The 12,316-nt window shown below is 43.0% G+C and overlaps 1 protein-coding gene across 9 annotated transcripts in view; it reads left to right on the forward strand.

Annotated features, from left to right (window-relative positions):
* Window positions 1-12,316, forward strand: part of CREBBP (CREB binding lysine acetyltransferase) — a 94,304-nt gene that overhangs the window by 38,251 nt on the left and 43,737 nt on the right. For all 9 annotated transcript variants that reach the window (XM_080556253.1, XM_080556260.1, XM_080556254.1 and 6 more), the window contains 2 exons: window positions 6,458-6,707; window positions 7,257-7,370. In XM_080556253.1, coding sequence (XP_080412379.1) covers window positions 6,458-6,707; window positions 7,257-7,370 — 364 coding nt within the window. The remainder of the gene's footprint in view (window positions 1-6,457; window positions 6,708-7,256; window positions 7,371-12,316) is intronic.

A 12,316-nucleotide genomic window follows, 5' to 3' on the forward strand; every position in this document is an offset into this window, starting at 1 on the left:
GCTCATGGAAGCGACGTCTCTGTCTCACGTTGGACAACTAAAATAGGACCCGAGTGGCACTTGAGAAGTAGGTTGTGGCGGAGGCAGCTCCGTAGCGCAGAGGCGAAGTGTTTAACTATTGCACTGGGCCTTCTTGCTGCAATCCCTTCGCCGTTAGCTGTGTCACGTCAAACTACAGTAACGCTTCAGGGTCCTGGAGGCAGTGGTTGGATTTAACGCATCTGGTCTTGTGACGGCCTGCTGGGGAAGGGCCCGTGATGCCTCCCGAAGGAGGCCGCGGCAGGCGTACGCCTTGCGTTAGCGTCCCTCTGGAGCGAGGCAGTGGAGGATCAGTTTGGCCTGCAGCTACCACAACAGAAGGACCAGCTGCTGCTTAAAAGGACCACCAGCTTTTTTTGTGAGGTCATTGGAACCACATTATCTCGCTAACCAGCCCTCTGTGGGGTCCTTATCTTAAACAGCACCCAGGATGTGTCTGTGTGAAACACAAACCCATGTGAATTAAAAGATTGGTTATATATGGCCTGCCTGAGGCAGGAAATCAGATTCCAGCAGACAAATCAATCAAATACTTTGATTGCCACTAAGCATATGTAAATAAGAGAAGAGGGAAGAACAAGTGGTGAGGCTGATGTCCTAAAACCTCTTGAAAGGTTCTGAAAAAGAGAGGCATTTTTGAGGTCCTGAAAAGAGAGGCATTTTTGAAATACTCCTTTTCAATCTGTTGCCTTTCTCCTTAAGCTTGTGTGTATACCGCAAAAGTAAAAATGGAAGATGAGGATGTATGTTAACCCACATTGTTCTGAGCATCATTATGGTGTTTGTGTGGCACCCACATCCCAAACCTGAACCAGCCTTCTGGTGCTGGCAGCCAGAACAAACGGGAGGGGATTTTCTTGCCCATATTCAGGCTACAGCTCTGCTAAGAACAGCTCCCTCTCCCCGCCCCTCCGGCCCCCCAAGTGCTGTGGTTCTCGGAAGCATCAGCTCAGAGCATCTTCCAGCCTTTATTCCAAGCCTGACCTTACGCGAGGCCCCGAGAAGCACATTTGGTTTAATCTCTTTAATTAGGAAAGAAGTAACAGACCTTATGGTATTAAAAGGTCAGCTTTAAGGTATTAATGTGCAGTGCCAGCAGGATGGATTGGGTTTTTTGTTTGTTTTTTGTTTTAATTGTGGATCCAAACAGTGAATCCAGGGATCCTGGAACTGTGTCAGTTTTTCTTACGGGCTGATTGCCTGGGCTTTCTGTAGTGGATTGATGGCCTATTTTAAAAAAAAACATACAGTGCTACTTCATAATGGACCAAAAAAATTCGTTTTTTAGAATGGCTCCTGATGCAGAGGTTGAAAAACTCTCATTTGTGACCTGTAGTTTTGTGGCAAGTTCTAACTTTCGGAAATGTCTCAGAATAGGCAGCTGTAATTCTGGTTTTGTATGGCTGCTGGAGAACACAGTCAGTCTTCTTACAGCATGGGCAGCTTGAAGGCCTGAGTAGATGTCTCATTTCCAAAAAAAAAATGATGTTGTTTCTGATTCCTTGGAGGTTTTGATGAAACACTTTGTGAGATTCAGTGTGAGTGAAGCTGTATGCAGGACTGGCCATACTCGGCCGCAGTGAGATCACTCAGACTTCTTGGATGGTAGAAATGAGCCACGCTCTGCACCTTGGCGTTCAGCACAGCGGGGAAAGGAGCCGTCAGCCTCCTGCTTTTGGGGTGCGGTGGCTCCGGGATGTGCTGTCAGTGAGGGGAGCCCCGTCAGCCTTTCCCATCAAATTTGCTGAAGCCTTGCGGTGTCTGCGGTGCAGTGCATTCAGATGGTGGTGATGGATGGTTTCTTCGTGGACATCACCGGGAAATCTGGTATTTATTTCGAGATGGGTTAGGAGTGCAGTGTATGAAGTTGGTCTGGTTGTGCCTTACAGACGCCAACTTGGTTTCACAATTACCCATCTGACCAGCAGATGGAGTTGAGAGAATATTACTTTTTAAAAGGTAACAAAATCAGTTATCTTTGGTTCTCTCTACTTAAAACTGGAGCAGCTCATCTTCTGTTGCATTTTTTTCAAATCTCTGCATGCCTTGAGTTTTGAGGTGTGTTCCTGCTTGTTTCTCCTTTTTGTGTCCTTTGGATTTCTTTATTAATGAATTTGATCAGAATAGGAAAACAAGGGTCTTCAGCTAAGAGTAGGGGATGAGGGTGTAGTAAGGGTGCCTTGCTGTGGGCGTCCTAAAGAGAGGAAGAAAGTTTTCAACTCTGAAGCCAGATATAATTAGCATGAGTAGAACTATGGCTACTTAAAATAGACAACTCTTATTCTAGGGACTAGAAATAAAAGGTTTTCTGAAAAATCTCTCCTCTGTTGTGTACTTGCAGCACGGAAGGCTTCCTCTCGTAACCTCTCAGCGATTTTCCTCTCTTGCAGCAAACACGAGCAGCCTCCTCCCCTGCTGCAGGGCTGTCTGTGGCTCTGTCACCCCCGTGCGTGCTGCCATCGCTCCCAGCAGCAGTCTCTGGTGAGCTCCCTTTCCCCGTGCCTGCCCGGCCCTGCTCCCTGAAAGCTGCTCTTTCCAGCATGCTCACTCGTCTTTTGCTCAGGGATTTCCCACCGGATCTGAGGTGGAGCCGCAGCCTAGCGAAGAGCTGCAAAAATCTCCTGAGCACATTGCTGCTGGCTCTCCTAAAGGCAGAGGTCCTAATGACCAGGAAACAAATCTGACAGGTAGTGTCTGGTGCCAGAGAAACTGTGTTACTGTGCCGGGAGCAGAGCCCCGTCTCTGTTCAGTCTTGGGGCAGGAGTTCATCCTGGGAACACGTGCCGCTTTGAATGGCGGGACCTTGTCGTTCGTCGTTTTTGCGCCGTCTGTAGGTACGGTGCCAGGATGATGAAGGCAGCAGAAGAGGAAGATCTGCTCTTTCGCCAGCACCCTGGCTCGTGTTCCTCTCTCCTTCCCCCACGTGTGCATGTGTGTGGTGGGAATATCCAGCGCCACTTCTGCTCTCTGCCACCAGCTGAGGTGAAGTACCCCATACCTAGCACTTCCAGGGTAGCTTTCCTCCACTTACAAACTTCTCATTTGTCTGTTATCCACGGACTTCCTATTTGGGGTTTTTAATATTGATCATTCCTCAGTCTGTTCTATCACCCAGTAAATCCTATATAAATCTCTCCTAATGCTTTGTTCATTTCAATATCTGTCTGCAAGAGCAGGACTCTGCAGATTGCTGTATCTAGTTTTGTTCCTTTTTTGTTGCTTTGAAGCATTTCTTTGTGTGTTTCTTGCCATTTGCTGGTCCTTCAAATCCAAAAGCTTATAAATACAAGGAGATAAAACTCCAGAAGTGAATCCTTAAGAAAGGCACAGATCCAGCCTTGATTCCCAGCACAGTCAACTGCATAATATGGAGGCATTTGGTGGCTTTAGAAGCGAGCTCTCTTACACTCAGATGTAAGAAGTGTAAACTGGCTGTGTTACTTTCAAAATGAAGCTCTGGTGGTCACTGGCTAATGCCTGGGTTCATGAAGTGACTGCACTGAGAAACGTGCTGGTCTTTGATACCATCAGAAAGCTGTTCCGGCTTTGTGACAGAAGAGTGCTTTCTGGGTTTTTCGGAGCTGGTTCGGTGCTTATTAGAGCCTTCCTGCGGTTGCTGCTTGCAGGAAGGGCTCCTTCCAGTCTTCGTGTAAACATGCAGGGTGTATGACTGGAGTTGGTCACACTGCAAATGTTTAATTCAGATAAAAGAGACATTCCTAGTTAGGAGTGTCCTTCAGGACTCAGTCTGTGTGTATCCACGTTATGCCCACTGTCCCTCTCTGATAGGGACCCTCAGGATCATCCCTTGTCTGGGAGTGAAGGGGGCCGAAGAGGTTTGGGTGTGCTTTGCCTTGTGTGCTCATGCATGAGCCAGAGGCGCGATGCCACCTTGCTGTCTGTGGATACTGCCTGTGAGAGCTGGTGCTTGTAAAGTCATAGTTGAGAGACTGGATGTGCCCACAGTGTAAATGTACGTGTGGATGACGTACCAAAGCCTGTGTTGCTAATAGTAGATAACCTCCCTTTCTTAGTCCTAGATGTCAGCAGACTGAGATACAGAATCACTGAATTTGGAAAAGACCTTCAAGATCATTTGGTCCAGCCATCACCTGGTGCAGCCTGCCTTCTGGTTAGGGCAATGAAAGGTCTACAAAGCAAACGTCTGTATCAGAATAGCAATCCCCCATGGCAGTCGCTCCTTAATCATCTCACTCAGGTCCCATGTTGACTAGAAACCTGTCTTACAGAAGTAACAGACATTTTGTAATGCAGAATTTAGCCTAATACAGTGATTCCAGGAGGTAGTTTTCTGATAACATCAGGAAGAAGGGAAAAAATGGGAGTTAGCAGTAGTTGTGGAAGAGGAAGTGTACTTTAAAGATGTAAACTATATGGAAGTGTGACTGACAGACACTGGCTTTGTATGAGGCTGTTTACCTGTTTAGGCATTGCCAGTACTACTGTAATTGGTGTCTTTTTTTCTAAGAAAAGGTAGTAGATAGCGTTTTATCTTAAGAGATGACGTTGAACGCCTTTATATAAGCACATCAAAGCGTGGAGGGTTACTGGTCATCTCCGTGAAGCTGCAAGGGAACTTTGCGTCCTTCCGGGTCCATGAACGCAAGATGCTTGTGCACCTGCGCTACCCACGAGTTTCTGCTCCTTAGAGCAGGGGCAGGGCAAAGCTATCTTGCTGAATGAATGTATAGCTTCCGTAAGTTTAAATGGCATTAATCATTGCTTCACACAATAGAAGGGTTGTACTACTCTGTTTCTACAAATCTGGTCAATGAAGCCTTCATCTGTCAAAGTTTGTGGCAGACTTCTAGTCACTGATGTGTTTAATTTGTAGTGGAGCCCAGCAAGAGAAACAAAACAGTCTTTATTCCTCATATATCTGACGATCGAAGCACTTACTGTAACTGTGGGAGCAGAAGCGCCTGAATTTCCTGCTTCATCAAGAAAGTTGTTAGTCACTCACGTGAGACAATACGAAGCCTCCTGCTTGTTTTGCAGTGGAAGGATTTCTGTGTATGACAGGAGCTGGGCAGCCTGGGGGTGACCTCAGTGCACTGACACATCTCCCCTTTCACACTGCTCCTGCAGACCACCGCTCTTAAAAGACAAGAGGGAAGAGACCAGCTTTCTCAAGCAGCCAAGTCTGGAAAGTGAGGTGGTGGAAAGATCATTGTGTTTGCAGGTTTGGATTTAACAGGGTTGAAATAGTGACTACCATAAACCTCAAGAGCTTTGGCAATATGCTGAGTTCTTTGTTTGGTTATGCCTACCTGCAGACATTCTCTTCTTGATCAAGACTGCTTGTCCTTCTATGTTCAAGAAACCCCTTTGGGTCAGGGCATTGTATCTGTGCTGATAAAGCTGCAGTCACGTCTGCTAACTGGTAGAGTAGTAACAAAAGTAGAATTTTGGCTAGGGCAACGATTCTTTGACTGGAATGAAAACATCACAACCAGCAAGATTTTCTTTGGCATGGTCTCTCTATTTTTCTGCAGATTGGCTAAACTAATTGTTTCCTATTCATGACCTATGAATTGTTTCAGCAAAACCTGTCTGCTCTCACGGATTTGTTCACAGCAGAAATGGAAGACTTAAAAATTACAGCTGCATGCCCTGGGAGCATAACTGGATGCTTTTTCATAGCCCTCTTTTCTTTTAATGCTTGTCATCTTGCAAGCTCTAGACAAACAGACGCAGTGATTCCTTTTTGTTTCAGACTTAACTATAATCATCATCAGTGGCAGTCCCCGTCTCCTCCATCAAGCACCGGGCATGGTGTTCTGTATGCGACTTGTGTGCATTGCTCTACAGAAGAAATGCCAGCTCATTAAAGCCTCGTGTGCCGTGGCAAAGCTGAGGGCAAAGCTTGCTGCTGGAGTAATGAGAACATGTGTCAGGGAACCTTGCTTTGACCTAAGAAAATAACAGCAACAAAACTCATGTGCTCCGTTTTGCCGGTTTTGGTATTTTCTGGGGAGTCCTAGTGGAAAAACTTTTCTCAAAGGTCAAAAGTAGAGTGGGCTACTAATGGTGTATTCTGTCACTTAAGGTTGATTTTTTTAAAATGCAGTAAGCAGGCTTTGGTCAGGAGTTCTCTAGATGGCCCTGAAGTATTTCCTGTTACCTGAAGTATTTCCCTGCATAATAAACAGAAGATTCTGGTTGGCTTTTTGATTAAAATACTGGTTGTAAATGTCTTAACAGAGGAATCTCTTAATACGATGTTCAGAGATTAGAATACAAAATGTTTGCGAATGCTGCAGAGTGCTATAATGATCCTTGTAGCCTGTAATATGGGAATGCTTGGTGAATTGTCTTGCGATGACAGAACTACTGTACAAGATTAAGATCAAAATTTAGATTTGCAGGCGTGATGCTAAACTAACTTTCTTCTTAGTCCCAGATGCAAACTCAAGTACAGCAAGTGGGGATTGTACCAACGCAGGCAATGGCAACTGGACCAACAGCAGATCCGGAGAAGCGCAAACTGATCCAGCAGCAATTGGTTTTGCTGCTTCATGCTCACAAATGTCAGAGGCGTGAGCAAGCAAACGGGGAGGTGCGAGCCTGTGCTCTCCCACACTGTCGAACCATGAAGAATGTCCTCAACCACATGACACACTGTCAAGCTGGGAAGGCCTGTCAAGGTGAGAGCATGTCGCTGCAGCTACTCTTGCAAATGAGCTGTATGCCACTTCTTGGGTATTTGTCAGCAGTGTTTCCCTTTTGTCCAAAAGACCACAGTACTCAGCACAAATGAGTGGAATAGCTAGCTCTTTAATTAAACAGCAGCTCCCTTTTCACTACCTTCACCCTGGTTCCCATTCCTGATCTCTTTGCATTTTTCTGTGTAGAAAACAGAATGCAGTATTTTCATGTTAGAAATAGGCTACTACCAACAGTAGCCTCGAAAGACTCTTTAATCTCCTTTGTATAAAGAAGATCTAATATCCACCTTGCGTTTGCCTGTAACTCAGTCATGTAGAATTTCTTAAATTTTAGTACTATTTTCTGTACTTACTATGGTGTTGTCGGTGAGTCCCAAAAATGTTTAATTGCAGTTAGTTGTGTTTAATTACATATACATCATTGCTTGTAGTGGAGAGAATAGAATGGCTCTTAAAAATGAAAAGAGTTTATTTAAAATGAGTTAGCTAAGAAAGTGACCTCAGTCTTGTTGCTTTTCCTTGTCGTAGTTGCTCATTGTGCTTCTTCGAGACAAATCATATCCCACTGGAAGAATTGTACTCGGCACGACTGTCCTGTGTGCCTTCCTTTGAAAAACGCCAGTGACAAGAGAAACCAACAGCGTAAGTAGCTGTTTTACTGCTGTCACAATGGAATGATACTGTTCAAATGAAGCTAATCACATGTACGGTGTAAGAATAAACCTTGACAATCTCAACAAACTTAACAGCTGTTTGCTAACCTCATATAAAGATGAATGGACTAGTGAGTTCTTGCTTCTGATCATGGAATGCAATTATTACTTAAATATACAACACGTGAAATGGGAAAGTCTCAGATCGAGCCCACATTTGTTTTTACATAGTGTGGCAACTTCTGCCTAGTATTTTCTGGTGAGGCAGGTCAATAATTGCTGTGGTCTAATTATGATTCCAGTTATAATATAATTTTGGATGTAGGTAGAGTTTTGGGGTAGATTTGTTTCGTGTTTTTTTTTTCATGCTGCTAAAATAACTTAAATCAACATGCTAATAATGAAGAATTAAAAATATCTGTAGAAGTGTATTTTTGTGCAGAAAAAGAATGGGTCTGAGCATCTTAATCATTAAGTGTATTTAATGCTGGTACTGACTAGATCTACAAACCATAGTATTTTTGCCCATGCCCCTTTTTTCATAATGGCTGTTGCTGATGTTTGGGGGCAGTCAATTTCTAGTGCATTTTTTCCCTCTTGTTTTGAAACAGAAAACACTGAGCTTAGGTTGGTAGGTTCCTTTGAAATTATGCCAATATAGAACATTTGACAGCATAGATGCAGCAGTTTTAGAAGTCTAAGTAATGTCGTGCCTAAGTATATTTAAAGAAGGGTTAAGAAGCGGAAAATAGCTGAAGGGCTTGTGCAGCTTCTACATTTGGATAGTATTGGAAGCATTCTGCTAATTTCCATTTAGGCTGAGGCTGCAGTGAGGAAAGCTAATAAACCTTGCAGGGTAGTGAAGAGCCCTTAGGTTGGGTGAGTAAGGCAGAGAGGAGAATAACTGGTAAGACTGTCCAAATTAACTAGTGAAGATGCTATTGTTATAATTTCAGGAGGGTTTTTTCCCTCCAAAAAAAATAAAAATAAAAACAAAGAGCTACTTGGAGGTAGGGATCTTGTTTTTATTTAACCAAATGTCTCCTTCATAACCAAAATATATTTTTGTGTGGTAAAACTAATTTGTTGCAAGTGATTAGTCATATTTGGCCTTTGAAAAATGTTTTGATAGCTTTGCTTTCTAATATGACATGGTCTGTTTGTGCATAACATCCATACGACACAGTTCTTATCAAAGCACAATAGAATTTTTTTTAATACAAGCTGTAGTAGAAAACTAGCTTGTGCAGTATTTGTTTTTACATCATTCATACAGCTTAGCAAAAGAGAAGGCACTTTAACCAAAAAGAAAGTCCTTAAAAGGTAAATTTGAGATCAAATAGGATGTCTTGTTTTGACTGCAACAGAATTAGAATGGGTAAATGTAGAGTTTGGTGTTCTTGTTGCATGCAGAGGAAAATAAATATGAAATCTCCCTCTCTGTGCAAGTAACCGATAATCCAACAGGAATAACCATGAAAATGTACTGCTTAGTGTGCAAGTCTCATTATTCTGAATGTCTGAGTCATGCATGTGACACCTCCTGGTTTGTTTGAAGGTTAAAGATGAATGCTAAGAGTACTTCTTTAGATGTATTATAAGGTATACCACTTTTTAGGCTTTCAAAGAAGTTTGTTAAATAATTTACATTAATAGATGTGTTTGGAAACACTGCTTGATCAGGTGAAAACTAACCTAAGCTAGGTTAAAGACCTGAAGAAATCTGTCCTCTTAGTAGATGCTGTAATTATTTACTCCTAACTGAGAGGGGTTAGGGGATTCTAGATATGACAGAATAGGTTGAGAACGTTTGGAAAGGGAAAAAAGAAATAAAGTGTAGTTACATTTGCTACTTTTCAGGCTGTCATTCTTGCAGAGTGAATTATCACGTGGTCATTAAAGTCTTTGAGTCCTCAAATCTTCTTTCCTGTGCTGTTGCCTATTTTACCGTTGGTACTTTGATTCCTGTTGTATCTGTGCCAGGCTTTCAAGCAGCTCCTTTAAAGTGTGCCGATCTTTTAGAAAGTTCTGCAGGTCAGCACTTCTGAAATGCTGGAATACGGTGGCTTGCTTCCACCTTGTCCCTGCAGAGTGGTTCCTGTGCTCTTAATCTGTTCCTGCTTCTCTGGGGATTCCTGCTGAAAACGAGGACTGCTTGCGGTGTGCAGGGTCTTAGAACAGAGCTTGCTCTTTAGAGGCATCTTACTCCACGTTTTGGTGTTCAGTTTCTTTGGTGCCACTATTGGTAGTAAGGTGACTTGCTAATAGGATGTGTTGGGACAAGGCCGGAACTGTTTTTCTGTTCCTTATGGCTCTTTATGTATATGCCATGTAGAGCTCTGATTGGGGTAGGATACAGAGAGAAACTGCTCCCCCCCAACTGCATATACCAAAACATGAAGCTTTTCTTTTGAACGGGCTGTCTGCTCCTGTGTTCTGAAGTAACTACTTGAAAATTGGTACTAATGTTTTGGGTTTGGAGGCTTGTTTTTGTTAGGTGCACTTTGTTCCCTCCTGAGCCTACCACAAGTTGAGGTATAAACTCTTGTAACTCTTGGCTGTTGATAACATCTGCTAGCATTATAGCTCTATTGTAGCAGTTATTTTTCTGAAAATTTGTCTCATCAGGAACATGCAAGAGCTTCCTAATTCTTTGTCCCTGACCCGGGCAGGTGTGTATTGCACCACCAAGCAGCTACTCTGCTTCCCCTTGCAGCCCTCCCAGTGGTGCTAAGTGTGCTGCACCGCACTCCTGCAAGGCCGACATGCTTCATTCCAGAGTTGGGGGGCTCCAGGGAATCTTTCCATGGTCCCTGTTCAGGTGGGCAAGTCTGGAAGGTGGAGCTGTGAACGTGGAGCCAGTCTCCTCTGTGTTTTTCCCTGTAGGAGTTGTTGAAGAAGAAAAAAATACGTAAATAGGGTGAAGTCAGGAGAAAGCTCGATCAAGAGAGTAAATCTGAGACAACTAATTTTCATCTGAAAATGTCACTTCTAAGAACACTGGGCCAGAAATTCCAGGATGTATAGACTGAGGGATGAAGGGTAGGAATTGGATATGGGAAGAGGAAACAAGGCTGAGGGAGTAGGTGGTTGAGCATGGACAGAAAAAGAAAGGAGATCTGGACCCAGAACATTTGGGAACTCGCCAGTTGTAGAGAAGGAAGGAGGGCGTTGATGCACGGGGAAGTGTCTGCTCAGGAAGAGTAGGCAGCAACTTGTTTGCTGGAGCCGATTTTCTTTGAAAACTGGAAATTACATCTAGTTTGGTCAAGTCTTACTGTCAGTGACTGCCTGTGAATTCTGCAAACAAAATGTCCTTTTTTTCCCCTGCTCTTCTAGTGCTGGAAATCATACAGAATGGTGACGTACCGGCTATCAGTTATTCCACTGAGCCATATGATAAATAGTTAGACCACAAATTAAAAAGTTCCATTCATTGACTAATATGATGCTATACTGTGAAGGCTTTTAGTTTAATGCTTACTAAAAAAAAAAAGTTTAAGTGTTGTTGGTGTGGTAAAGTTTGATACTGACACTTCCTACTTTGAAGTTGCTTATGTAGTTATCTACTCCGTTATTTGATCCATGAGGTAGCTTTTTAATCAGACAACCACGTACAGTTACATTTCCTATACCTGCCTAATTCTGGGTGCAGGACAGGCTTGTGCTGAGGTGAGTCAAGGTTACCAGCAGAAGTTTTGCTCTGAACTAGAAGGAATATAACACGGAGAGTGAGGAACTGCAGGACAACAAATTTGGACTCTGCCGAATGAGCTTTAGTTCCGGAATATGGAAGCAAAACAAACACTGTAGAACAAACTTCTCCCATTTATTATTATTTATTAATATTTATTAATGTTGCTTCCAACGAGGTGGTCGAGTTAGAGAAGTGCTGGGCATTCATGGTTATGATGGCAGTTGGAGTCTGTATGTAAAATAGTTGCTATTCACCTGCCTCTATAAAGCATACATGCAGTTACATTAAGTCAGCGTCATCTGCTTTGCACGCTGAAACAGGATCTTATAGATAGTGCTTGATCGTTTCAATTACGTCCTAATGCGTGTACCCAGGAAGGGTCTAATCAGACTGTTCAGGAAGTTCTGAAGCTGCTTGACTTCTGCTTGTTTGAACTTTCTTAAAATATATAAACACATGAGTTTGTAACAGAAGCGTATGAAGCTTAATTGTTTTTAAAGGATTTAGAATGCAAACAGTTCTGTACAGACCTGTCTTTGCATGTACGGTTTCTCATATGAACTTATCAATGTCTAAAACATCAGTTAATGAAAAATCACACTAGACATTGCTCCATGTAGTAAGTAGGTTAATTTGATAACTACTGTTTGTTTCAATCCTGTAATTATTTTAATTGACTTGATTTCCTCTGGTATCTGCCATAGAAAGAGGACTGCATTTGCACTTGATCTGTCCAGTATAGAATTTAATACCATCTTCCTCCATTTTCTTGCTGGACAGATTGAGATCTTGTCATGCATTCATATGAAAATAAAACCATGAAAATAGAGAAAACCCCTTCAAATTCCTGATTTTCCTGATTCCTGATTTTGTGAAAAGACTCAGTACAGTCTGTTATTGAGTTACAAAGTAGAGAAAAGCTGACAGCAGACAGAGCCACTTGTCTCCGCGCTGTGTGTGTACCGCTACTTGTAAGCATCTAGTCTGTAGTAGTAAGTCCTGTAGTAAGATATATCAGATTAAGGTATTGAAGTAACATTTGGCTGTTTACCAACTTTTGGGAGTTTTGCCTGCTTGAGTAGGTATGTGCACACATGTGGAACTCCTTGGAGATCATTGGTCTTTTCAAATTGCCTGGGTGCTGCCTATGCTTACCTCTCACAGCTTGGAGTGATGTCTTGTTGCCAGGGTGGTGGTCTTTTTCTGTGGAGGAGCACAAGGAATGGTGAAACACTTGG

This window comes from Anser brachyrhynchus (genome assembly GCF_964034855.1).
Source record: "Anser brachyrhynchus genome assembly, chromosome: 15".
Lineage (NCBI taxonomy): Eukaryota > Metazoa > Chordata > Aves > Anseriformes > Anatidae > Anser > Anser brachyrhynchus.